Raw genomic sequence first — 23,342 nt, 5'->3', positions numbered from 1 at the left:
TTTGGGGTGACTGTCAGGCTTATAGGTTCAGCCCTCTCTTCCCATTTTCACCTTCTTATCTCCACACTGGGATTTTAAAATTAAGCTCCTGCTAAGGGAAACAGAATTGATATCTGGACCATTCAGACCTACCCGACAGGTTTTGTTCCCTTACGATGAGCACTTCTCCAACTCTCTGGGACACCAGCGAGACGTCTAACAACTCAGCTGCTGCTGTTGAGTGTTTGCGGCTGATTGACACGTCCCCTGACTCCCCATGCTCATTGTTACTTGTTCCCTCCTTGTACACTGGGGCAGTCTCCCTCACTCTTACCTCCGGCTTTGGCCACTTGATTTGCTTTGCCCGTGGGATGAGCCAGGAATGACAGGGAGCCCAGTTCTGAGCCCAACCTTTCACACGGCCTCCATCCTGCTCCTTGTCTCCAGCTGGTTTATGGAGGAGGATGAGGGATGATGGAGCAGAACTGCCCTTTTCAAGGTTTCCCAGCAGACAGAAGCCTGAGCACAGCCCAGGCCGGTTGACCCCACTAGCCCTTACTGAACCCCGAGCCAGACAGAAGCCACTGTGCTCTGAGACACTGTATTTGGTAGTAACGCTGTCGTAGCAGCTAGCGCGTTGTTTATAACTAATGGTGGCCACATGGAAAACAGTGTCCCATGGTGTTTTCATGTATTCCCCATATATGCCTGCTCCTGTTAGTGAACACCTTCCTGCTCTAACATTTATATACCTTATTTATGGATGGCCACAGTCCCATAGTCTCATCACACACAATACAGTGACCAGGAACACAGCAGTCAGGCCTTCTCCACTCACACCACACCACTCAATAAGAGTTCGCAGGGTACCAATCTGAAGCCTTCTTTTTATTAACACATTTATTGATCATATAAAAATATAATAAGTTATATAAACAAATTACATAAAATACTCGCAATTATGACTTCACCAGCTAAGGGCCTCAGGCCTAGCCTGGGTGTTTACTAAATAATTTTAAGTACTGGAAAATAATGACAGTCTCCAGACAAAAATGGCAGCATGGAGTGCCAGCATTGGTCAGTGAGAATCGTTACGGTCTTGTTGGTTCTGATTTCCACAGCATAGGCAAAGCTCATTGTAGCAAACCTTTCCTGGATTTATTGCCAAATAAAGTAAATGACAAGGGACTAGCTCCCCTAAATCAGCAAGCTGGGAGTCAATGAAACAACATGGACGCTGGCTGCCCTCAAGCCCTGAAATCTAATAGGGTGAACTGAAGCCAGCCCACACTGCCGACTGCAGCTGCCCATTCTTCACCAGAGGGACAGTTGGGGGGAGAGGATCCTGCTCTCCTAGACCTGCTCACTCATCACAGATGACATTTACAGTCTAATTAAGGGGACGCTCAGCATCATTACTGATGACCAGGGGTAAGGGGCACTGCAGGATCTCAAAGAGGAATTAAAAGGATAATTAAACAGACTGTTTAACTTGCAGGATACAGCAAACACCATCTTTGAAAAAAAAAAAAAAAAGCACAAACAGACACAGTAAAATGATCATATTAAATATTCAGGACCTAACTATGGTCCTCTCACAGTCTGTTCTATATTCAATGGCTTGATGGTTTTAAATATACCACCGATTCCCACCCCAAAAGGCCTATGACTTTAAAAAAAACAAACGAAAAGCCAACCCACAGCTTTCTAAATCAGAGGCTTTATTGTAATTTAACGATCACTACCGTCAGCCTTCAGGAGGGAGCCCAGCAGCCGGCTGGGCATTAACCCCCTGGCGGGAAAGCTCCCCGACTTCCCATTTCTTGGCAGTTAGAGGTGAAGTAAGAATCTGCCAAGAACAATGCCCGTTTATAAGCTTTGTCTCTGTAAATACTCTGTCCTACATTTGCCCTTACATGAGAATACCGGATAGGAGTTTCCCTCATACTCTCATTTTGTGTGGCCGCCCACACTGTATTTACCCCATGGAGGCTCCCTTGGCCTCTCCTGTCCTGCCTCCATTTTCTTTTGCTCACCTGAGCCTTAACTTTCCTGACCACAAACAAACATGAAGACCAAGCTCTCATTTGCAGGAGAAAAGCTCAGTCTTGGGGAGGAGAAGACAGCCCCCCGGGATGACTCCCCCAGGGCCAGGACTCCAGGCCCCAGGTCTGTACTGCACCTCAGGCTCCACCATCCCTCACTGGCTCAGGATGCTGTGTCTGAACTCACACAAGCCTCATCCACGAATTTTGGCCACCCCTGAAGTCTAGAATCAGGCATGGTCAAACTCTTAGGAAGTCACCATTTCCCTTTGTAGAGAGAACAGACACCTGTTTGAAGTAAAAACAGCCTGACACATTGTAACTGCTTGTGTCTGTGAGTGCCACTAGAGGCCAGATCTGCCCACACTTGGGTTCGGCTGGGCAGACACGCCTTGTGTGCCAGTGACATACACCACGTTCTTCCACTAGTGACTGCAAGGCTTCTGTCATTGTGGGCGACCGCAAACACAGGTCAAGTTACCCCTGAAACCATAGAGCACGCCAACAAACTGCTCCGTCTGAAGCAATGCAGGAAGTGGGGTGGCTGGACTTCATGGCCATCTTACTAAAACCGTCAAGCTATTTTCTTCATAAGCATGCCCCCATTTCTCAACTCCACGAGAAGCCATCACCCTTCTTAGAGCTTTGGCTACATTTTCTCAGCATCCCTTCATTTGGCCTATTTGATGGGCTGGTGATACGGTCTGTAGCATGCCCTCTGTCTCCCACCAGGGGCCTCCTTAAAGACGGGATCCGATTCTTCACCCGTGTCAGCCCCACATGTTCATTTGAGCACTCAACAGGCTCCTCAGGTCAGCCTAAGGAATACGGCGACCCACCAGGAAAAGCCTTGAGTTTTGGCAGTCCGATGGCATCGCTCACAGCTGCAGTGGCCTCGTTGGATCCCCAGCTGGTCCCAGGGAGGACAGTCCAAGGCACACTCCTCAGGATGCGGCTGGGGGCGGGGAGGCAGGCGGCACCACCCCGGCCCACTCCAGTATGTCTGCGCACAAGGACTCCACGGCATCTAGCCGCTCGATCTGCACCAGCTTCGTAAGCAGCTCTGGGATGCTGTAGCCCGCGGTGCTGATGCGGTCAAAAAGCTGCATGCCATCGGTCATGCCCCCGATCTCATCCCTCTTGAGTCCAAAGCTCTCGGCAAGGTGGCGCCACGTCTTCACGACCGCTTTCTCGGAGTTGTAGGTGGAGCTGAGCATCCGGCTGGTCTTCTCAAGGCAGTCAAACGGCAGCTCTGTGGGGCTGAGACCTAGAAGAGGGACGGTCACGGTCACACGTCACAAATCGAAGTCAAGGGGGCCCAGTATTAAACTCCTCCCAAGTGTTTAAAAGGAATTAACATAAGTTCTAAGTAGTCTCTTCCAGAAAATAGAAGGAAATATCTCCCAATCTGATACCCAAACCAGTATCTTGAACAAAATATTAACAAATAGAGTTCAACAAAGGAACAGAGAATTATGTACCATGATAAGTGACATTTATTCTAGGGGTGTAATTCTGGTTCCAGTATTTAAAAGTTGCTGTGACTTTTATAAAAAGTCCGGAGCCAGCCTTGTACTTAGTGGTGAGAGCTGAGCATTTCCTTGGGATCAGGAGGACCTGGGCTCTGCTCTCAGTGCTCATAGTTGACCTCGTGCCAAAGCAGTGGAGCCAGACAAGAGAAGAAAGAGTGCACACAGGCTAGAAAGGGAGGAGTAAGACTGTCCTTGTTTGCAGGTACGATTGCCTATGTGGACATTTCCAAGGCTACTCAAAATCTCCCACGACACTAACATACACGGCAAACCCGGTTAACTCTCCACTGAATTATGGTATGTGAGACCAGCTAATCACTGAGTGGGTACTGTATGATTCAACTTAGAACAATATTTAAAAATGTGTATCTAACATGTATGGGTGTTTTGCCTACAAGTATGCTTGTGCACCATGTGCATGCAGTATCCACAGAGGCCAGAAGAGGGCGTTGGATCTTCTGGAAATGGACTTGCAGATGGCTGTAAGCTGCCATGTAGGTGCTGGGAATTGAATCTGGGTCCTCTGGAAGAGCAGCCAGTGCTCTTAACCACTGAGCCACCTCTCCAGCCCCCAAGTTGACTTTTATAATAGTCTTGAAATGACAAAATTACAGCCATAGAGAACAGAATAGTGGTTGACAGGGCTGCAGGAGAATCCCCTGTGTAGTGGAAGGGGTCACTGTCTATTGTGTCAACATCAACACCTTGGTTGTAACTTTTAGGGGGGTTTGTGAGCTGTAACCATCAGGAGAAGCTGGGAGAAGAGCACCCAGGCTTTGCTCTATTACCTCTTAGCACCAAGTGGTAAGAATACCACAAGCCGGGTGTGGTGGTGCACGCCTTTAATCCCAGCACCTGGGAGGCAGAAACAGGGCAGATCTCTATGAGTTCAAGGCAAGTTTGGTCTACAAAGTGAGTTCTAGGACAGCCAGGGCTGTTACACAGAGAAACTCTGTCTGTGGGGCAATGGGGGGATATACCACAATGAAAACCTGTAAAAGAACTGGAGGACTTTGGTGTCTGGGGTTCACCCCATACTAACCACACTGGGATCTTGAGGAAGGAGGGGTGGCTGGATAGGCAGAGGTAGTGAGTATTAAGGTCTTCGTGTGATTCTAATGGTCTTGGGAGCCAAGCCATGTGGGCCCGAAGGACTCAGCCTTGGCTGTGTCTTATTACTGTGGCATTAGGAAGCACCCATGCCTGTGCTGTCCAGGAGCACCCGAGGGCACGGGCTTGAAGCTCCTACCCCACGGGACTCACTGGAGGTTGGAGTTCTAAATTCATTTGAAAGCCACAGTCCCTTGGGCTTGGTCTTTCAAAGCCAAGACATTCTTTGGAACAGAGAAGAGCTTTGGGGGTGCTGGAATGTATGTAACTCTCAGACCATATTCTTCTGGGCAGCCAGCAGCACCCACCCTGCCAAGCTTGATCCAGCAGGCTGACCAGGCATGTACTTATGGAGCCATGCCATGTTTCTGAAGGCAGCCAAGAAGAATTCTTGGCCCTGGAATTCCTGCGTAGTGGTTACCTCTGGCCAAACAGAGCATCTAACCAGCCTGCCCCGGCTCAGGGCCTGTATTTCTCCCACATGGGGGGCATGAGTGGCAGGCAGCATGTGACTCTCCTCAGTCCCACAGTTCAACCAGACCAGGGGTGTGTGGAGGGATGCCAGCAAGGCGGGAGGGAGGAAAGTCCCCTGACATAAGCAGTGAGGGGTTATTTCCAGGGTGAATAGAAGCTAATTTAGGAGCTGGATTTTGTAGCGTCCAGGAGGATCACACACTGGAATGTTTCTACTTCTTACCTGCCCATGGCAGGCAGTCGGACCTTGCTGCTCATGTGGCTGTTCTAGAAGGAGGGGAGAGCCCTCCAAGGCCCGTTCAGTGTGCCTTGTGAAACTGCCATACCCTGCATGATGATGTTTCTGCCAGTGACAGAAAAGGCTTACTCCATAGTGCACCGACTGACGCCCCCACCATCTTCGTTTGTGACTGTATAGTCTATATTGACACAAGGACAAAATTCTCATACCCACGTGTTTCTTAGAATGTGTCCCCATTGCACTGACTACTGGATGTCACCGGACATCTCCCTGATGACAGTATTGATGCGGACACAAGCACAGAAGCTACGGGACCCCGTCACTCTGTCCCCATGTGGCACTGCACCAGCATACTTACTGGGAGTCTCTTGTCCTGTGAGGGGAGCACTATGGGATGCTTCAGCCTAAGCAGGAACCAGATTCCCTTTCCCTCCACATCAGAAGTCAGTTCACTTGGCCATTCTGATGGCGGCCTGACAACCCCCATCCGATGTGGATGACTGTCCTCAGTTCCTCACACAGGAGTCTGGCATTGGGGGGGTTATCATCTCGGGAGTGAGCCCCGAATGGCTCTTTTTTATTGTTTGTTTAAGACAGTCTCACTATGTAGCCCCGGCAGACCAGGAACTTGTTATGTAGACCAGGCTGGCCTCAAATTCACAGAGATCTGCCTGCCTCTGCCTCTCAGGTGCTGGGACTAAAGGTGTGCCCACCACATCCAGCTCTGAATGGTTCTCTAGTCCTTACCTTCAACAACACCACACACGTTGGCATACACGTCCAGTATCTTTTTCCTCCGACTTTGGATCTATAAAGAACAATTGAGAGAATGCTCATCTTCAGAAAGGGGGAAGATGGTCAAGGAGTCCCAGATCTTCCCTTTGTACTGGCTTGGCCCTGACAGCTAGGCATACTTGCTGTGCCAAGACCTTAGGTGGAAGCCATCAGGAGGAAGAATGTCCCTAGGGTTTCCAAGCAAACACCCTCTGTGCACAAAAGGGATGCTACTGGGTTTAAAGGGACATCAATGTTAGAGCTGTCATCAGTGTATTTAGAAGGTTGACAATGAGGGCCCCAGATGGCCACCAGGGCAGCCATGCATGCAGTGGCTGGCAGAGCTATGGAAGGCTCTCTTCCCTAGGGCAGAGAGCTCAGGCAAAGATAGGCAGTGAGTGGCCCTGGGTGAAAAGACCATGCCAGGCAGGCAGCATGGTCTCTAGGTTCTTTTAGCGAGATCACTGCACCCAGAGTGAAGTATCCTGCAGGATCAGGCCAGATCCAGGATCCCCGTAGGGACTTTCTTGACTACCAACAATGTTGCCACATGGCTTGGCTGGGCTGCCTGAGGCACAGACTAAAAGCAGGAATATATGCCAGAGCCTCCGAGCACACCTTGTGCCACAGACATTCCAAAGTAGTTTGCTTTGGTGATAAAACCCTCTGGACAATTTGTACAAGTGAGTCTACTGCTGTATAAGAGATGTATGTGTATGTATATTTGTGTCTGTGTGTGTACGCATGTGTTCACATATATAATTTCTTATTTCTCGAACCTTTCAGGATATTAAAGCCTGTGGTTGCTCAAGACTACTGTGTAAAACGTCTATTTGCTTAGGTCCTATTCATATCGTCCTATATACTTCAAAATATTTCTAATAATGATGTATTGTGTAAATAGTTATTGCATTGCATGGTTTAGCGATTAATGACAATAAGAACTATGCATGTTTAATACAGTCGCAGTTTTCTTTATCTATGCTTATTAGTTGACTCATGGATTCAGAACCCACAAATACACACAGATGTGTGTGTGTGTGTGTGTGTGTGTGTGTGTGTGTGTGTGTGTGTGTAACTGCTTGGATATGCACAGTATGTTTTTGGAAGTTTTTTTTCTGTTCTCTAGCATTTGCAGTGATTAAAAAAATACTTTTTTGTCTATAAGCAGTATAATTAGTTTTTTGGGTTTTTTTTTTTTTTTTTTTTTTTTTAATCTGTTGCTTTGCGCATTGTCCTAGCTGGGACCGTTGGGAGAAACAGCATCCTAAGGAACTAACTGAGCGCGAGGGCTTATGTTCATCTTGTCTGACGGCTCTAAGTCCCGGCACCAGTGTGCCATGGGCCATGCTGCCAGAGCCTCACCCCAGCAGACTTGTTACTGGCTGCAGCCTTCTCCCTGGCCAGGTGAACTAGCGACAGCAGGCACAGCTCTGGGGACCCCTGCTTGTCCGGGGCTGGCTCCTCATCACTGTCCACACTGCGACTCAGCAACTGCTCGTTCTCAGAGGAGGCGTCGTTCTCACTGTGGACACAAGCGGGACACCTGTTAGTGAGGTCTGGGGAACTGCAGCCCAGAGGAGCTGCCTCGGCACTGGTCTTGGTTCCAGGTGTGGAGAGCACTGTACAATGTCTTTTTTTGAGACAGGGTTTCTCTGTGTAGCTTTGCACCTTTCCTGGATCTTGCTCTGTAGACCAGGCTGGCCTCGAACTCACAGAGATCCGCCTGCCTCTGCCTCCCGAGTGCTGGGATTAAAGGCGTGCACCACCACTGCCCGGCTAATGTCTTGTTCCTTAAGCGTTTTCTATATCTCCAGAGCTCTAGGTAAGGGGACATGAGGTGAGAAAGAGACATCCTGTTTCCTGACAAACAAGCCATTCTGGTACAAAAAGGCCTGTAGATGTTTGCATGGGGCTCCTAAGAAGCAGTGGGTTCTGAGAGGCTGGGGACACCATCGAGGACTGCACCTGACATCTCTCCACACTGCCTGATACCACGGGTGTTTGGTAAAGATTCACTGAATATGTTCTAGATTCCTGTACTTAACTCCAGCAAGACAAGCACAACCGTGGGTCTTCATGTTAAGTCATTAAGATGAGAAGGCTGGAACTCAGTCCGTGCAGAGTTCCTAGGATAACCAGGAACACACAAAAAAATTGCACCTTAATGTCAGGGAAGGCCCTCTTGACTAGTGGCCTGGCCTTAGATGTGTGCCTTATAGGAACTACAGAGAGCCCCAGAGGGTAGGCAGGGTGGGTGATCACATACATCCAACTATCCAGCCTCATGAGCAGCTGCCCCCTGCTCACTGCTCAGGTCACACAGGACCTGGCACCTGTGGGTTAGAGATTAAGTCCTCAAACCATTCAAAAATAAAAGCAAAACAATATTCTTTTTGCAGAGCATTCTGCTTGCCCCCTTGGTTTAGCTAAAGGCCTTTAGAAAAAGGGATTATGTTTGCCACACATTATATTTGAGTGTTACTGAAGGCCATATGCAAACACAGCCCTGGAGCCAGAATAAAGAAAAAAGAAGAGAAAAAAGAAAAAATACAAGCAGTTATGAAACCATCTGACAGAGCCACTTTGTCATTATGCTTGAGGGCCTGCGAGGGAGGTGGCTGGCCCATCCCCTTCACTAATCTGGCAAGCAAATGGGAATGCATGATGGTATCTTCACAGATTACCTCATGGCATTTCCACAGATCACCACATAGCTCCCAAATCCCATTTTCAAGACCCAAAAAGGGACAAAAAGGCTCCTGACCCTTCTTTAGAGCAAAAGCTTAATATTTATACACGCAAAGAGTGTATTTTTCCCCAAGTATAGTCATGCAGATTTTTCCCTCAGAAGAAACTCAAGCTATGGGCCTCACTGAGAACCAGTACCGAACAGCTGCAAGGACCAAGTCCAAATGACTGTGGGGACAATAGGCAATGACTTTCCTCTTAGTTGATTTTAAAGCAGAGGGGGTGCTATGATCCAGTGTTTGGTAAATGTGCTAAAATACCACCAGGTAAATCTCTTCCCCCAGCGGCTTATTACACCAAGCCTAATTGACAGCCTGGACTTTGGCTCCCACTCTGTTACTCACTAGCCTGTGATCTTGGTCCAGTTATGGAAATGGGGACTGAATCAACCTGTTACTCTTAAGGATGTGACAAGGCCAGTCTTAGGCCTGGTTGCATGTGCTGTGGGCTTTAAGGCATTTTAAGCATTGCTGGCAGCTGTGAGAACCTGACCAGGACGTGTGGATCATGAGATTCATGTCTTTCCTCAGTTTGAGCAGAAGGGTAGAGGGTTCAGGGCATCTGGGAGATTGGGGATGGGGAGAGCGGGCAAATGGAGAGTATCAGGTAGATGTTACACCTTCCCCAGCATACACCAGCTCCTGTAGTTAATGAGGAAACAGAAATCCAGTGCTAGTTTACATTGCCTCCTTCTGCTGGGAAGCTGCTCTCCAACATCCTTGGAGCATCCCCAGGCCAGGCACCACCCATTCAGTACATCCACTGATACAGTTTGCCTGGCTGCTCAAGGATTTATAAGGACCCAGCTGGCAGCTCAGTCTTTGGAACTAAGACTGTTCCACCCACTAGTGAGTGTAGGCAAGTCCCTGTTCTACATACCTCTTGGGGGTCTTTGTGGGTGTTGCTGTCAACTTCTGGAATTCACCATTCTCAGGGAAAGTCACCACCACGCTGTCTGTAGGAATGGAAGTTGGGCGGGGAGCGAGAGTTAGCTTGTGGCTCTGAACTTGGATCTCCCTTCATGTTTCCTTTTAAGTAGACATCCCTGGTGACCTGACCTGGGGACAGAACAAGTGGGCACCCCCCCAACCCTCCACCCCAGAGCATGGGCCCTGGAATCAGACATGGTCAGCAGGCTGGTCTGTCAAGTTTGAGGACAAGGTGGACATACTCCACCTTCAGGCTAGAGACTGTGTATGGGGACAGCATGGGCTAGGTGTACAGACCTGGGGCCTCCTTTTTCTCTTCATGTGTGCTAGCTGGCGCTTCTGGGCTCTTTCCTGGGGGACTGGTACAGCAGGCTGCTTGAAGAAAAAGAAAAGGGGGTTGGCATGAGCCCCCTGGTTCACTTAGGGAAGGTGACAGAGTACTGGAATAGGGGTGTGGGTGCAGGGATGTCACCTGGAGCTGAAGGCTTAGTCTTCATGATGTAGAACATGATGATGAGGACAATGGCGATGGCCATGATGAAGATGGTAGACATGGCAATAATCAGGGCGGTGGCCAGGTGTCCTTGGCCTGAGAGCTCTGCTGGCATCAGGAAGAGGAGGATAAATATTTTCAAGGGCCCCCCCTCCAAGCCACAGCACTCAGCAGAAGACCCAGTCACAGGGATGCTTCCAGGGGTCATACTTGACCCGAGGACCTGGCCCGCAAGGTGTGCTTTGGTTGCTAGGCTGCTCCTACACTGTCAAGTAGGCTACTCTGAGATCCTGAGAGAAAGGTAGCAATGAGGACGAGAGGCCCATGATCGAGTATCCAAAGACAGCATAGTCCAGGTTTAAGCACTCCCAAGCAAAAGGCCATTCCTCTGGCTAGAGATCGCATTCCTGGTTTGGTTTTACTTGGCACCTCATCTCCAGAGTAATAGCAAGAGCCCCAGGGTAGAGAGGGCTGAACAGACCCGACAACTCCTGCTGTTTCCACTTCTGCCTGGCTGCTGCTTATTCCTGGAGCTGTTTGCTTGGTTCCCTAATGCCGCTTTGGATACCGGGACTATCCAAAACCTCCCTCTGACTTTCCAAAATAACCAACAGGACACCTGGTTCCTATGAAGCAGGATCCAAATGACCTGTCACCCAAAGAGGCTGTGGCAGGCATCTGGTGCCCTGGGCCATCTGAAAGGGGGTGCAGAGCTGAGAGCCCCTCGAGGGTGCTCAGCCTCCTGATGTCATCTGGTGCATCTGTAACACTGCCAGATGTGGGAGATGGGTGATGTATGTGTCTTACTGTTCTTGGTTGCATGCTGTCCCCAGGTGCTTGGTGGGGAAGTGGGGTGGGCTCTGAGTGTGATCATGCGATTCTGTCACATTGGAGAAGTGACAAGAGGGGAGGACTCCGTGTTCATTGCTGACAGCTGTCCCCTCTCCCTCCTCCCTCCTCGCTCCCTCTCAGCTCCCTGAGTTCCAGGGGACCCACAGCTGGGCACCCTCCTCACCTTTGTGAGCATGCTGGAAGGGGGACAAGGTGCTGCCCCCAGATGTGCTGGAGGAGTGGGCAGAAACCCCAGAGGTGGCTCCCACACCTGCAAGGAGAACACATAACCTCAGCGATCTGACAGAGCATCATGCAAAGACTGGACAAAGCTGGAAAATAAGACACCGCAGTGAAGTGAAGCAATCTGGACTTCTGGACCATACTGCAGGGAGGGGGGCAAAGAGGATGTATTTTTATTTATTTCCTAATGTGTTTTATGTTCCCCCAAGAGTATTTTGACATCTTAGAAATTCTGTTTTGTAAATTGGTGTGTGTGTGTGTGTGTGTGTGTGTGTGTGTGTGTGTGTGTGGTCTGTATATGCACCACATGTGTGCAGGTACCTGTGAAGGCCAGAAGAAGGCATTGGAACCCCTGGAGCTGGAGTTATTAGTGCTCGTGAGCCACCAATGTGGGTGCTGGGAACTGAACACCAGTCCTCTGCAAGAGCAGCAGAGCCCATATGCTATCTCTCCATCCATCAGGATTCTTGTTCTTTAAATAAAAAGACAGCTCTGCCTCATCCACTCAGTTTTCCTATGAACCAAGACAAATGCTATGTCCTCTGAAGGATAGCATGTGTCTATAAAAGTATTTTAGAGGGAATAATACTTGATTAATTTTTTTTCCAACTATGGAGAGCGGACATATGTTCTTAATATCTTTTCTGGTCATAAAAGCAATATATCTTTGTTACTGAAAACCGGAAAAAGAAAACCCGAGGCAGAAGCAGGAGGGGCCAGCAGAGCCTCACATTAAGGTTCTTAGCTCTGATGTGCCTCCCTCTAGGATTTTCTCTAAGATTCTGTGTGCTGGTGGTGGTTCTGTGGCCTCCAGTGCACTGCACGCTGAGCCTAAGGTGCGTTTTTTTTTTTGTTTTTTGTTTTTGTTTTTTTTTTCCTGAGACAGGGTTTCTCTCTGTGTAGCTTTGCGCCTTTCCTGGAACTTACTTGGTAGCCCAGGCTGGCCTCAAACTCACAGAGATCCGCCTGCCTGTGCCTCCCACGTGCTGGGATTAAAGGCGTGCACCACCACCGCCTGGCCTAAGGTGCGTTTTTAAAATAGTTTCCACCAAACCATTTAAGAATGGATGTGCCCTGCTCTCCCTCCTAGCCATGGCTCATTACTGTCCCTCCCCAGAGGAAAAAAAGTGTCACTGAAAAAACAAAAGGGCAGGCATGGTGATGCACGCCTTTAATCCCAGCACTTGGGCAGAGGCAGGCAGATCTCTGTGAGTTCAAGTCCAGCCTGATCTACAGTGGGAGATCCAGGTCAGTCAGTACTACATAGAGAGACCCTGTCTCAAGAATCCTGAAACCAAGTTGGGTGGGGGGCAGGAAGAAAAAACTGTCACTAGCATGGAGAAAAATGGAAGCTGATTTGATATCAGACAAACTACAAGTACTTTTTTTTCTGATAAATAACCCTCTTTAGGTCAAACTTGAGTTTGTCAATGGATAAAAACAATCCGTTTGTCAAGGGATAAAGACCATAGCTCAGCAGAGGCAGAACACTTGCCCATCCACTGTGACCCCAGCCCTGGGGTGGGGGAGGGAGTTATGTTTTCATTTCTTTCTCTCTTGTCCTTGCTGGTTCTCAGTTCTGGAGAGGTTCATAAAGTAATGCCATGCTTCTGAAAAGCAGCTACGAGCCCAGACAGGGCCACCAACCTCCCTGAAGACATGTCCTTCCACCCACCCCAGCCAGCCAAGAGAACTGGCCTGAAGGGTGCACTGAGGTCAGCCTACAGCACCACAGTAGAGGTTCTGGGAGAAGCACGGGTGTGCTGTGTGTAAAGCCTCCCGCCATCTGCCTTGTGCCAGCCCAGGAGCAGGAACACAGTCACACAGTAGTGGAATGCGCTGCTGAGTTAGCTGAGTATGGAGAGAGGCCCTGTGGAGAGAGGCCAGGACTTCTGTCTCAGGCTGTATACCTAGTTCAACCAATAGAGAGATGGAGAATGAACAGTGTGGATGTGCAAGAGGGCATCACAGGCCGAGGGCAGGCTGGAGGTGGATTTCTGTGCGTCAGTGAGGTGCCAAGGTATTCAGAGGGTAGCTTGGCCCTCAACATTAGACAGGAATAGAACTGTGGTGTGGGCCAGGAGGACAGTCACTTGCCCAGGGAGGGTGAGATGTCTCTTTATCTTTCTGGAGGAAGACTGGAAGCTTTTCTGTGGCCTTTAGGCTCCAAACCTAACGTTCTACTTCTAAAGTTTATCTTTAGGGATAACTCTTCAGGAGGAACTGGTGAGGGAGGCCCCAGTGGTGGTCCTTCTACTTAGCTACATTCACCTGCTCACCTGTCAAATGTCAGACATTCAGGCTGTGCCCATTCCTGCTCACAGACCCCCACCAAGTCCTTTACAGGCTAGCAGCTGCTCCAGCCAGCAAAGGCAAGCTCCAGGGTCCTGCCATTTGTACTATACCGGGAAGCAGCCATCACATGTCATCAGGTGGACTGTCCTGACCCAGTTTTGAAAAGAATCTAATTTCCTTTCTCTAGAGCAAATAGGACATTGAAAAGAAACTGATCTGTTGATTTGGTTAGGGGCTCAAGTGAGCTTAAGATATGTGGGCAGAGGGGAAAAAAAAAAGCCAAGGGCTGTGTTTGTGGACACCAGCAATCTTTGTCTTTTCTTGTCCCTCCTTGCTAGGACTTGCAGCCCAAGGCAGTGACAGGGCTGGGGACGGGGTGCAAACACACCCAGGCCTATGGTCTAGAAAGAAACAATGGAGGCAGCGTGGTGCGTACAGACTTATGAAATGCCCTTGTATTCCATTAACCTGGGAGGGCTGGTTACAAGACATCGCCAAACAGTGGGGCGGGCTGCTACTTGTTAAGGACATCCTCCGGAGCCACAGACGCTACCTGCTCGGGCCAGCTCTGCCTTGCTCCGATATACTGGACAGTCCCCAGACTGAAGCCCAGCTGGTATTAGTGGAGCACCCAGACTGCACGGGCTGCAGGAGTTGCCAGGCATTCCCCAGCCAAGGATGCTCTGCTGAGTACATCTGAGAAGGGGGAAGTGGGGGACGAGGTATGGCAGGAAGGTCGACCTCTCGAAGCCAGGGGCTGGAGCCAAATGCCCACAGCCACCCTCAAGCAAACCCTTCAGGTCCTCGTGGCCTCCACCCTACCCTTTCTATGTGATGGACCTCAGGGCCCTTCCAGAATCTTCAGGGAGGCAGACACTTCCCTCTGGGGTCCTGCAGTAGATGCCGGGGCCTATGTTGGGTTGCAGAAGGAGCAAAATTACATGGATTCAACCAGGCTCACAACCAGGCCGTGCAGGTCCTGAAGGGCAGCAACCCATAGCCTGCCGACAGGCTTCTCAGAACTAGAGCTGGCAAGAGAGGAGACTCAGAACAACTCAGTGCATGGGTGCATGGTTCGGATGTTCTGAGTGGCAGGCAGCCCTGCTTCAGGCAGGCGAAAGGCATGTGCTCTATGGGAAACAGCTCAAAACAAATCAAACAGGACCTGCTCTGAGCACAGTAACGACAAAAAACCACCTGCGTCTTACTTGGTTGCGTTTGTCCTCTGTTTTCCAGGTGAGAGGGGAGTGAGATCAGCAGAGCAAACCCTCGTCCTGGACATCCCCAGGCCGCCAGGCTGACCTCACACAGGTCTGCTCAAGTACCTCCCCATCGTTACACATCACCGTCATGGACCCCAAAGGGCCTCCTAGTGAGCAGTGAGTGTGGTTTGCTAAGGAGCAGGAGGGTCCCTGCAGGCCTTGGGAGACAAACTTGGGTCCCTGGTGCTTCTGTTGTTTCTTAGTGTGGTTGGAAAAAATCTCCAGAGGAAACAAGCACCTGCTCTCTATTATCCCAAACCCTTGAAAAGCACACACCAGCATTATAGACGTGTGCACATTCATCTTATGAACATACTGTATCGTATTGAATAAGCTGTGTGTGATGTATGTTTGGACAAAACTCAGGGAGAGAGACAGAGAGAGCCAGCCTAGAGACCTGGGTTATTGCTGCTCTTCACAGCATACCTTTCATCAGCCATGGTTCTATACACCATCCCACCTTACAAGGTACTCGGGGGCAGGGCATGGAAGATGTCTTGTTCATCTGCATCGCCCATCATGGAGGCACAGCCATGGTACAAGTTCCCCAGAGGAGCATGCTGGGATCCCTGCATACATATTCTGTGTCAGGTTGTGTCTGGTCTGATGTGGATTTACTCTGCACTATTATCAAAATGTTTTGCAGCTAGAAATAGTCCACCCTACCCTGTTCCCTACACTCAGTCATTTGCTCTGCCATACCAATCTCTTTGAGTGGTAAAGTACAGCCGGATGTTTGCTCCCCTAGGACGCTGGCTTTAAAATGAGCAAGGTGAAATGTTCGAGAAAAGCTGGTAAAAAAACGATGTCCCAGATAATGAGCAGAAGTTTTCACTTGAGGTCCATTACTAGACAAGATTGTAGGGACAGATGTGCCTACTTCACTATGAACTCCCAGGCTGGCTGCAGGGGCTCGGCTCACCTTCCTCGGGGACTTAGTGAGCCGTAAGCACAAGGCTTAGTGGAGTTATACCTCTGTTCAAAGAGATGAGGGTCTATAAGGGGCCTTTGAAGTTGTTAATCCACACAATTTATAAATGTGCCAGTATGCATTAGAGGCTGGCTGGCACTCTCCACGGAGTGTAAACAGTTCGGATGTTCAAGGGTGATTTGGTGCTTAGAGTTGTCAAGGAGGTGCCCTGCAGCCCTGGCATTGGCCACACACCCTGGCGGTGGATCCTTGAGTGATGAGTGGAGGCTTCAGATCCTCACTAGCTGCTGGAAGTGAGAGGCCTGCTTGCTGGGAACACAGCCTTTGCTTCTGCTCTGACTTGCTTTGCCAGACCCTGCTTCTTACCTTGGTGCTATGTGGTGTGGTCTGGTGTGAATAGTGCTATGTGGCATAATCTGGTGTGAAGAGAAATGACTGGGTCTATGCTTTCGGTGGCCAGGGTTTCCTGTTTATGTTCCAAGGCTCACATGGGGTGCCAAACAGAATCCACTACGGGGCTCTAAGCCACACAAAGCCTCGTCTTTTAACTGGTGTCCCTCCCTAAAAGACCACTCTCTTCTTGACTGAACTCAAGGGTCTTAGCCACTGACAGGTGATTAAGTGTACACACACACACACACACACACACACACACACACACACTCAGACAGAGAGACAGAGAAACAGGTGTGAGGGCTGGTCCTGCCACCACACAGTACTTCTATTGCATTATGTCCTTGTCTCTCTAACCACTCTGTCCCAGAGGAGCTCTTGGAAGTACAGGGCTGCCGTTGTGTGGCTCAGCCTGTGCCCGCTGCACTGGGATATTTCACTAGCACCAAAGTGGGTATTTCCCACACCCTGTCCACATTAGTCTCATCTGTCCTCACAGAGATCTTGTGACACAAGACCTTAGAGGAAACTGCGCTACGGAGAATGAGATCACTTTCCTAGGGAAAGCGGAAACTCACAGTGGAAGCCAAGAGAGCTGCACACCCTTCTCCATCCCTGAGATCCCGCCTCCAAACTCTGACCAATGGTCATCACAGCACAGGCCCCTCTACTCAGCTGTCCGGGTAGCTGCGTTCTCAGGATGACGTGGAAGAGAGGAAATCATAGACAGAGCTCCTTGCTCAAGTGCATCTTGCTCTTTGGCTTATGGAAAAGCAATTCGAAGGGCTTTGGTGTCCCTTCGGTCTGACATGGATTTGCCAGCACCCCATGGCAGCAGATAGCGAAGGAGGTGAGGCCTGACGCTCTCCCGGTGGGCTGTTGCTGGCAGGAGGGGGGGGGGGGGGGCTTTGCTTCAAGGCCTCGGGAAGAGGTTGCTAGGTGCCAGTGGTGGTGTAGGGAAGACTGCCAGCTGCATCTGCTTAGTGTTTCCCGTTTCAGTGTCCACATACTGTCAACCCCAGTGTGTGCAGGTATTGTCTCAATTATACGGTAGAGAGAGCAGAAACAGAAGCGGCTCCCAGGGTACCATTGCCTCATGCGTTGATGGTGATGCTGGTCAGCCTGGAGACAGGACCGACCTGGAACCCAGCATCTTGGCCATCCAGGAACAGGAACATTTAATTCTACTTTATAAGTAAACTCGTGTCACTTTCTCATGCCTCCCGAGGGTCCCTTGATGGTCTGTGTGACAGCAGCAGAGCAGGACTCTTAGGACATGTTTACGAGAGCGCTTGGTGAGCATTAATGCACCCTGGCTGTGCAAAAGTCTGTTGGTAGACACCACTGAGTACAGCCTGGCCGGGATGGAAACAGAGCTCCATGCGGCTGGATAAATACTCTAACAAAGGCAGAAATGGCCTGGAGCTGGGGACCTTTAACCTATACCCAAATGTCAGACTTAATAAAATATGTGTTTTGCCTCCCCCCCCCCCCCCAGACATGCTGAGTCACAGGCAGACCCAGAAACCTGTGCTACCTCAAGCAGTTCGTGGGAATACGATAAGAATCATAGCCCATGAACTCCCCTGTTCAGCGCCCAGAGAAGCGGCCAGTTCTTTGAGAATGCCAGTGCAGGCCCAGTCACGTGGGGTGAGGGGAGTGGTGGGTACCCTGACCCCCATCCTTCCTGAAGAGGAGACCCTCCCGCTGATTCAGGCATGTAGCTGGACTGGCTGTCCTGGCCCTGGCCATCTGCCTGCTCCAGCTCTCCTGGGCATGTAGCTGCACCACCAGGTGCCCCAGGGTCCTTGACTCAGAGCACCAAGAACGACAACTTGGTACAGCAAGGCCCAGGAAATCCACCCTCCAGGAAGAGGTGCAGCCTAGGCCACCAGCCAGGGACTTCAAGAGCCCAACAAAGACGAGGTTTGGCCAAGTCTCTGGCTTTCCTGGGGTGGGGCTGCGGACAACAATACTGAGCATATGGGTCTCCTAATTTCACAGGGCTGTCGTTAGAGGTGCTCTTTCCAATCACAATGCATCCTGGGTAACACAGTCTCCAAACTGAGGCCAGAGTAGAGAAGGGCAGAGTGGAGTTGTTTGACGTTCTGAAGGAGTCTCTCACCAGTCAGTGCTCCATCTACCACATCTGTCTCAGACAAGCTCCTGGGCTGGGCAAACAGATGCCTGGAGACTGGCTTGAAAGGACTCCAGTGGGAGCTGAACTGGCCCCAGAGCCAAGACTGGATTATAAAAACCCACACTGAAGCCTTCCTGGGATCTAGCTGTCAGTTAAGCGATTAAAGAGTAGAGAGATGGAGGGGATCCTTTGTTTTTGGTTTGTTTTTTAATCTCTAGGAGTCAGGGACTTGGCTTACTTTTCCCCAGGTTGGATGCATACGGTTGCCTCTTCTGACTGCCCAGGCAATAAGGGAAGGGCATGTATGTGTGTGAGGGTCCCTGAAGGGAGCTACCTCCCTCCCAGGTTCCTTAGCTAAAGAACTTTTTCTGATAGGTGGTGTGGTCCTGATATCTTCCCCTCAGGTGAGAACCTCATCGCAGAATCATCTGGCATTTAATCCACGTAGATTTCCCTACAGAAGACACATTAGCAATGGCAGCTGACTTCACCACAGGCCAGGCTGGCAGCCAGGAGCCCCAGGGCCTCCTCCAATTTGTAAATTAATTAGCATATGACAGGTAGGAAGTTCAATTTTAAACACATGCAAATCTATTCCAATTGCCAACCTATTTGGAATGCAGAGAATGGCCTGGCCCTCGGATTCCCTAACTTCTAGCATCCCTGCTTCCAGGCATCCTGCCTAGTCACATAATTGCTTTGTGGGGCCTCACCAGCAGGGAGGTGACATTCTTCCATTCCTATCACCTGACCTTTTAAGGAGGAGGTCCCTACTACATTCTCCTTGAAGGTACAATTGTGACTTAAGGGTGGATGGGCCTCATCCCAGGCTGGTTCCAGGAAGGGGCTTCCCTTCTTTTTTTCCCTTCTGGTAGATGATGAGGCTAGCCTCCTTCTAGCTTTCCCTCATCTTCCCTCCATAGCAGGTCTGGGTGGTCCCCAAACACACTTTTAGTAAGTTTGACATTTGGATGCTGGCTAAGGGCCCCGGCTTCAGAACATTTCTACATTTATTAGACCATGTCGCCAAGTCCAAGAAACCATCCATTAGAATCCTCTGAAACAGAGGGAGGGCCCTTCTCCACAAATGAAAGATGGACCATAAGGAGACCAGAAAAGCAGCAGCCCATGGAAGGTTATAAACCCGTGAGGCTAATAGTTGTAGTTTTTGGATGATATTTCATTTCTTGATAACTTAAGAATATTTCTACATTTCTCATGGCCTCGTGTAATTTTATGTATACATGAGAACTTAAGATTGTCTAGCACTTTATAGTATTTTCCAAAAATCTTTGTGTCTGTGATCCCCTTAGCTTTCCTAGTGGTCCCAGAAGCTGAGTGGATCAGGTCTTGGGATCTCTCTCTGTGAGACAGAAGGTGTAACCGAGTGACTCCTCAGCGGTGCCACTGGCTGGCCTGTGTGACAGCCTTAATGTCTGACTCACAACCTCTCGCCCACAGCAAAGCCAATGCCTTGTTTATTCCTTTGTTGTGTTGGTCTTTTTCAAAAAGATTTTATTTTTATTAATTTGTGTGTGTGTGTGTGTGTGTGTGTGTCTGTGTGTGTGTGTGTCTGTGTGTGTGTGTGTGTCTGTGTGTGTGTGTCCGTGTCCTAGATGCCCTGATCCCCGAGCTGCATGGTTGTTAACCCCCTGAGGGGGGTGCTGGGAACTGAACTGCAGTCCTTTGCAAGAGAAGCAATGGCTGCTGATGGCCGACTGTCTCCATGTCTAGCCACTGCTGTGCTAATCTTCTCTAGGTGCTGGAACTGGCTTCATTCTGCACCAGTAGTAGAAGACATCAGTGCTGGACAAATTGGGCCCTGTGGTGAGGCAATACTATAATTTCTTTTTTTTTTTTTTTAAGATTTATTTATTTATTAAGTATAGTGTTCTGCTTGCATGTATGCCTGCAAGCCAGAAGAGGGCACCAGATCTCGTTACAGATGGTTGTGAGCTATCATGTGGTTGCTGGGAATTGAACTCAGGACCTCTGGAAGAACAGCCAGTGCTCTTAACCTCTGAGCCATCTCTCCAGCCCTATAATTTCTTTTTTAACACTCTAAGAGACTAGAACTTTTCCTGGACCTCATAGTCAAGAGTTAATAATACACTGTGAGGTCACTCAGGACTTAAGAATGCTGTCCCACTGTGTGCTCAGCCTGTTTGTTTGATCTGCTTTAAAGAGACCGATGTAACAACCAACCTTCCTATGTCCTGGATTTCCCACAAAATCAACATTTACAATGCCCCTCCCTCAGAGAGTTACACGCGTGCATGCGTGCGTGCGTGCGTGCGTGCGTATGTGTGTGTGTGTGTGTGTGTGTGTGTGTGTGTGTGTGCTTATGTATGCTATGCTAATAAATGCTGAAAACAGCAAATAGGTTGAAAGCAACCTTAACAAAACATATCCACCATCAATGCATGGATAGAGGTTGATAAGTCTATTTGCAGTGACATTCACAGTAATGTTTGTTACGTGGGGCACTTGGGGGCAGTTGGAGTCAGGGACTCAATCCTTTGTAAAACCTCTGTTAACGGTTTCTGAACAGTTTCCCTCATCCCTTCCCCATGTGGTGGTTTTTGTGCTATTCACAGTCACACATACAGGTACAGGAACAGACAGAGTCACAAGACAGCCTGTGGGCAGGCACAGATTCAGACTCATCCGACAGACAGACAGACAGACAGACAGACAGGAGATGATGGAAGACCCATGGAGAGGAACAGGATTTGGATCCGAGCTTGCTCTTGGTAAGATTACTGCAAGGGGAAGAACTTTGACTTCCTTTCCCTAATGCAACCCTGCGCACATTTCGGGCCCCACGAGGCCATCACTAATGCGTTTAAACGAGACAGCGGTTCTGTCCAAGGGCAGAGCACTCACATTCCTTGGTGTTGGGAGGTGCCAGGAGGCAGGAGTAGCAGACCATGCCGTAGATGTTCCTGGGTCTGTTTTCCAGCATGTAGTAGCTGCAGGAGACAAGATGAGACAGAGAAAAGGCCGATGAGTGAGAGATACCGCACAGGTACAACCCGGATGTTACTAGGCCGTGGCTGAAGCCTGGTATGAGATGGCTGGGTGGGAACTGAGGACCTGAGAGAACAATAGCTCTCCCTGAGTTCCTTAGAGGGGATGTTTAGCATGTCCTGAAGTGGAACATTCTTTTTTTTTTTTTTGGTTTTTTTGAGACAGGGTTTCTCAGTGTAGCTTTGCGCTTTTCCTGGATCTCGCTCTATAGACCAGGATGGCCTCAAACTCACAAGAGATCCACCTGCCTCTGCCTCCCGAGTGCTGGGATTAAAGGCGTGCACCACCACCTCCCGGCCAAATATTCTTTTCCCAGGACTGGCATGATTTGGGGCCTGACTTTACATGGCCTTCTCTCTTTGTTCCTTTCCTGCGGTGGTTGTTGTTGTTGTTGTTGTTGTTGTTGGTGGTGGTGTGTGTGTGTGTGTGTGTGTGTGTGTGTGTGTGTGTGTGTGTATGTGTGTGATTACTACCTGTCATGAACGCATTCAGCAGGAGCGCCCATGTTTCACCACATGTGGGCACTGGTGTCTCTCTCTTTTCACGGGCACCCTTCTCAGAGCCCATAGCTTGGTGAGGTTGTGGGCAAGATCCCTGTCTGTCTCTGGGACCCTTGGGACCCCTCAGCAGCCTGGGTGGGTGACAGTGCCAGAGCCAGGGCACAGCTCCACTGGTCACCCAGGGCAGTGCAGGTAGCCTGGAGGACGACCCAGAGTGGAGCCAGGTCCTGCTACAGCTAATTGCTGCAGGTTTAAGACACCTGTGTAACTATTGAGTAAGTCTGCGGTTGCACTCACAGGAAAGGGTGAATCGCTGGGAGTGACACTGTTTCAAGTCCTTTTCACCCTAACAATGCTCCTGCTACTACCCCCGCCCCGCCCCTTAAAGGATCCAGCCCTCAACCGCTGCCATTCCCCTGCCGTAGTGCCACAGGTGGGGAATGGCAAGGGAGGGGAATTCTTTCACCTTTTGGCTCATTTCTTGGTGTGAGCCTCTTTCCATAAACAAACATTGTGGGGTGGATCATGAGGTCGTTTATCACACTGTGAGAGGTCTAATCAAATAAAGTGAGCCGGAGTCCTGTCCGTCCATGCTTCCTCGCTTCCCTTTGTGATAACTCAAGAGATGAAAAACCCTCCCTGCTGGTGGATCCACCTGCAACTGTTTCCTAACTTCTTTCTCATTAGCCCTCCTGATGGCTGTGGGTGGTAAGATGAGGCAGGAGGGCGGGCTGGAAGACTCTGGACCCCAGCCTGCCTGAGCTTGGACCATTACCAGCAACATCGGGGTAGTAATGGCTGGCCCTTACTCAAAGCCTTTTATCCTCAGATCCCCGTGTATCTTGTAAACATTAATTAACCAATCTCAAAAACACCCCTCGGAGAAGCCGCAACAGTTTAACTGTCAAGCCTTCTGGGAAAAGCTCCCAAATGCACCCGCTGGTCCCCTAAGAAGCCATCTTTGTCAGTGAAGCAAGGAGCTACAGAGGGATCAATGGTGGAGCTACCCAGCAGGGGGCAGGTGGCCTCAACTTGCTTGGGTCAGTTCTGCTTGAAGTTTTTTTTTTTTTTCTTTCTGGTTTTTCAAGACAGGGTTTCTCTGTGTAGCTTTGGAGCCTGTCCTGGAACTCACTCTGTAGCCCAGGCTGGCCTCGAACTCACAGAGATCCGCCTGCCTCTGCCTCCCGAGTGCTGGAATTAAAGACGTGCGCTGCCACCACCACCCGGCTTGAAGCTTTCTAACATCTTACTCCCAAGTCCACACTGTTTTTTTTCTCCCATCCTGCTAAGACCGGGTGCTAAAGGCCAATGAGGGTAAACCTTGCTCAGACCTCTTGCCAGGTACTAAGGAAGGAGAGTCGTTGGAAATTATTGGCTAGACAAGTTAAT

At 49.8% G+C, this 23,342-nt stretch overlaps 1 protein-coding gene across 1 annotated transcript in view; it reads right to left on the bottom strand.

Annotated features, from left to right (window-relative positions):
* Positions 1-847: 847 nt before the first annotated feature.
* Positions 848-23,342, bottom strand: part of Edar (ectodysplasin A receptor) — a 78,432-nt gene continuing 55,937 nt past the window's right edge. The window contains exons 5-12 of the mRNA XM_006989856.4: positions 21,310-21,395; positions 11,344-11,430; positions 10,308-10,433; positions 10,133-10,207; positions 9,786-9,861; positions 7,521-7,680; positions 6,129-6,189; positions 848-3,291 (exon numbers count right to left, since the gene is read on the bottom strand). Coding sequence (XP_006989918.1) covers positions 2,969-3,291; positions 6,129-6,189; positions 7,521-7,680; positions 9,786-9,861; positions 10,133-10,207; positions 10,308-10,433; positions 11,344-11,430; positions 21,310-21,395 — 994 coding nt within the window. The 3' untranslated portion in view covers positions 848-2,968. The remainder of the gene's footprint in view (positions 3,292-6,128; positions 6,190-7,520; positions 7,681-9,785; positions 9,862-10,132; positions 10,208-10,307; positions 10,434-11,343; positions 11,431-21,309; positions 21,396-23,342) is intronic.

Source organism: Peromyscus maniculatus, chromosome 21 (genome assembly GCF_049852395.1).
Source record: "Peromyscus maniculatus bairdii isolate BWxNUB_F1_BW_parent chromosome 21, HU_Pman_BW_mat_3.1, whole genome shotgun sequence".
NCBI lineage: Eukaryota > Metazoa > Chordata > Mammalia > Rodentia > Cricetidae > Peromyscus > Peromyscus maniculatus.
The sequence above is the reverse complement of the archived record's forward strand: the minus strand, read 5'-3'. Positions and strand labels throughout refer to the sequence as shown.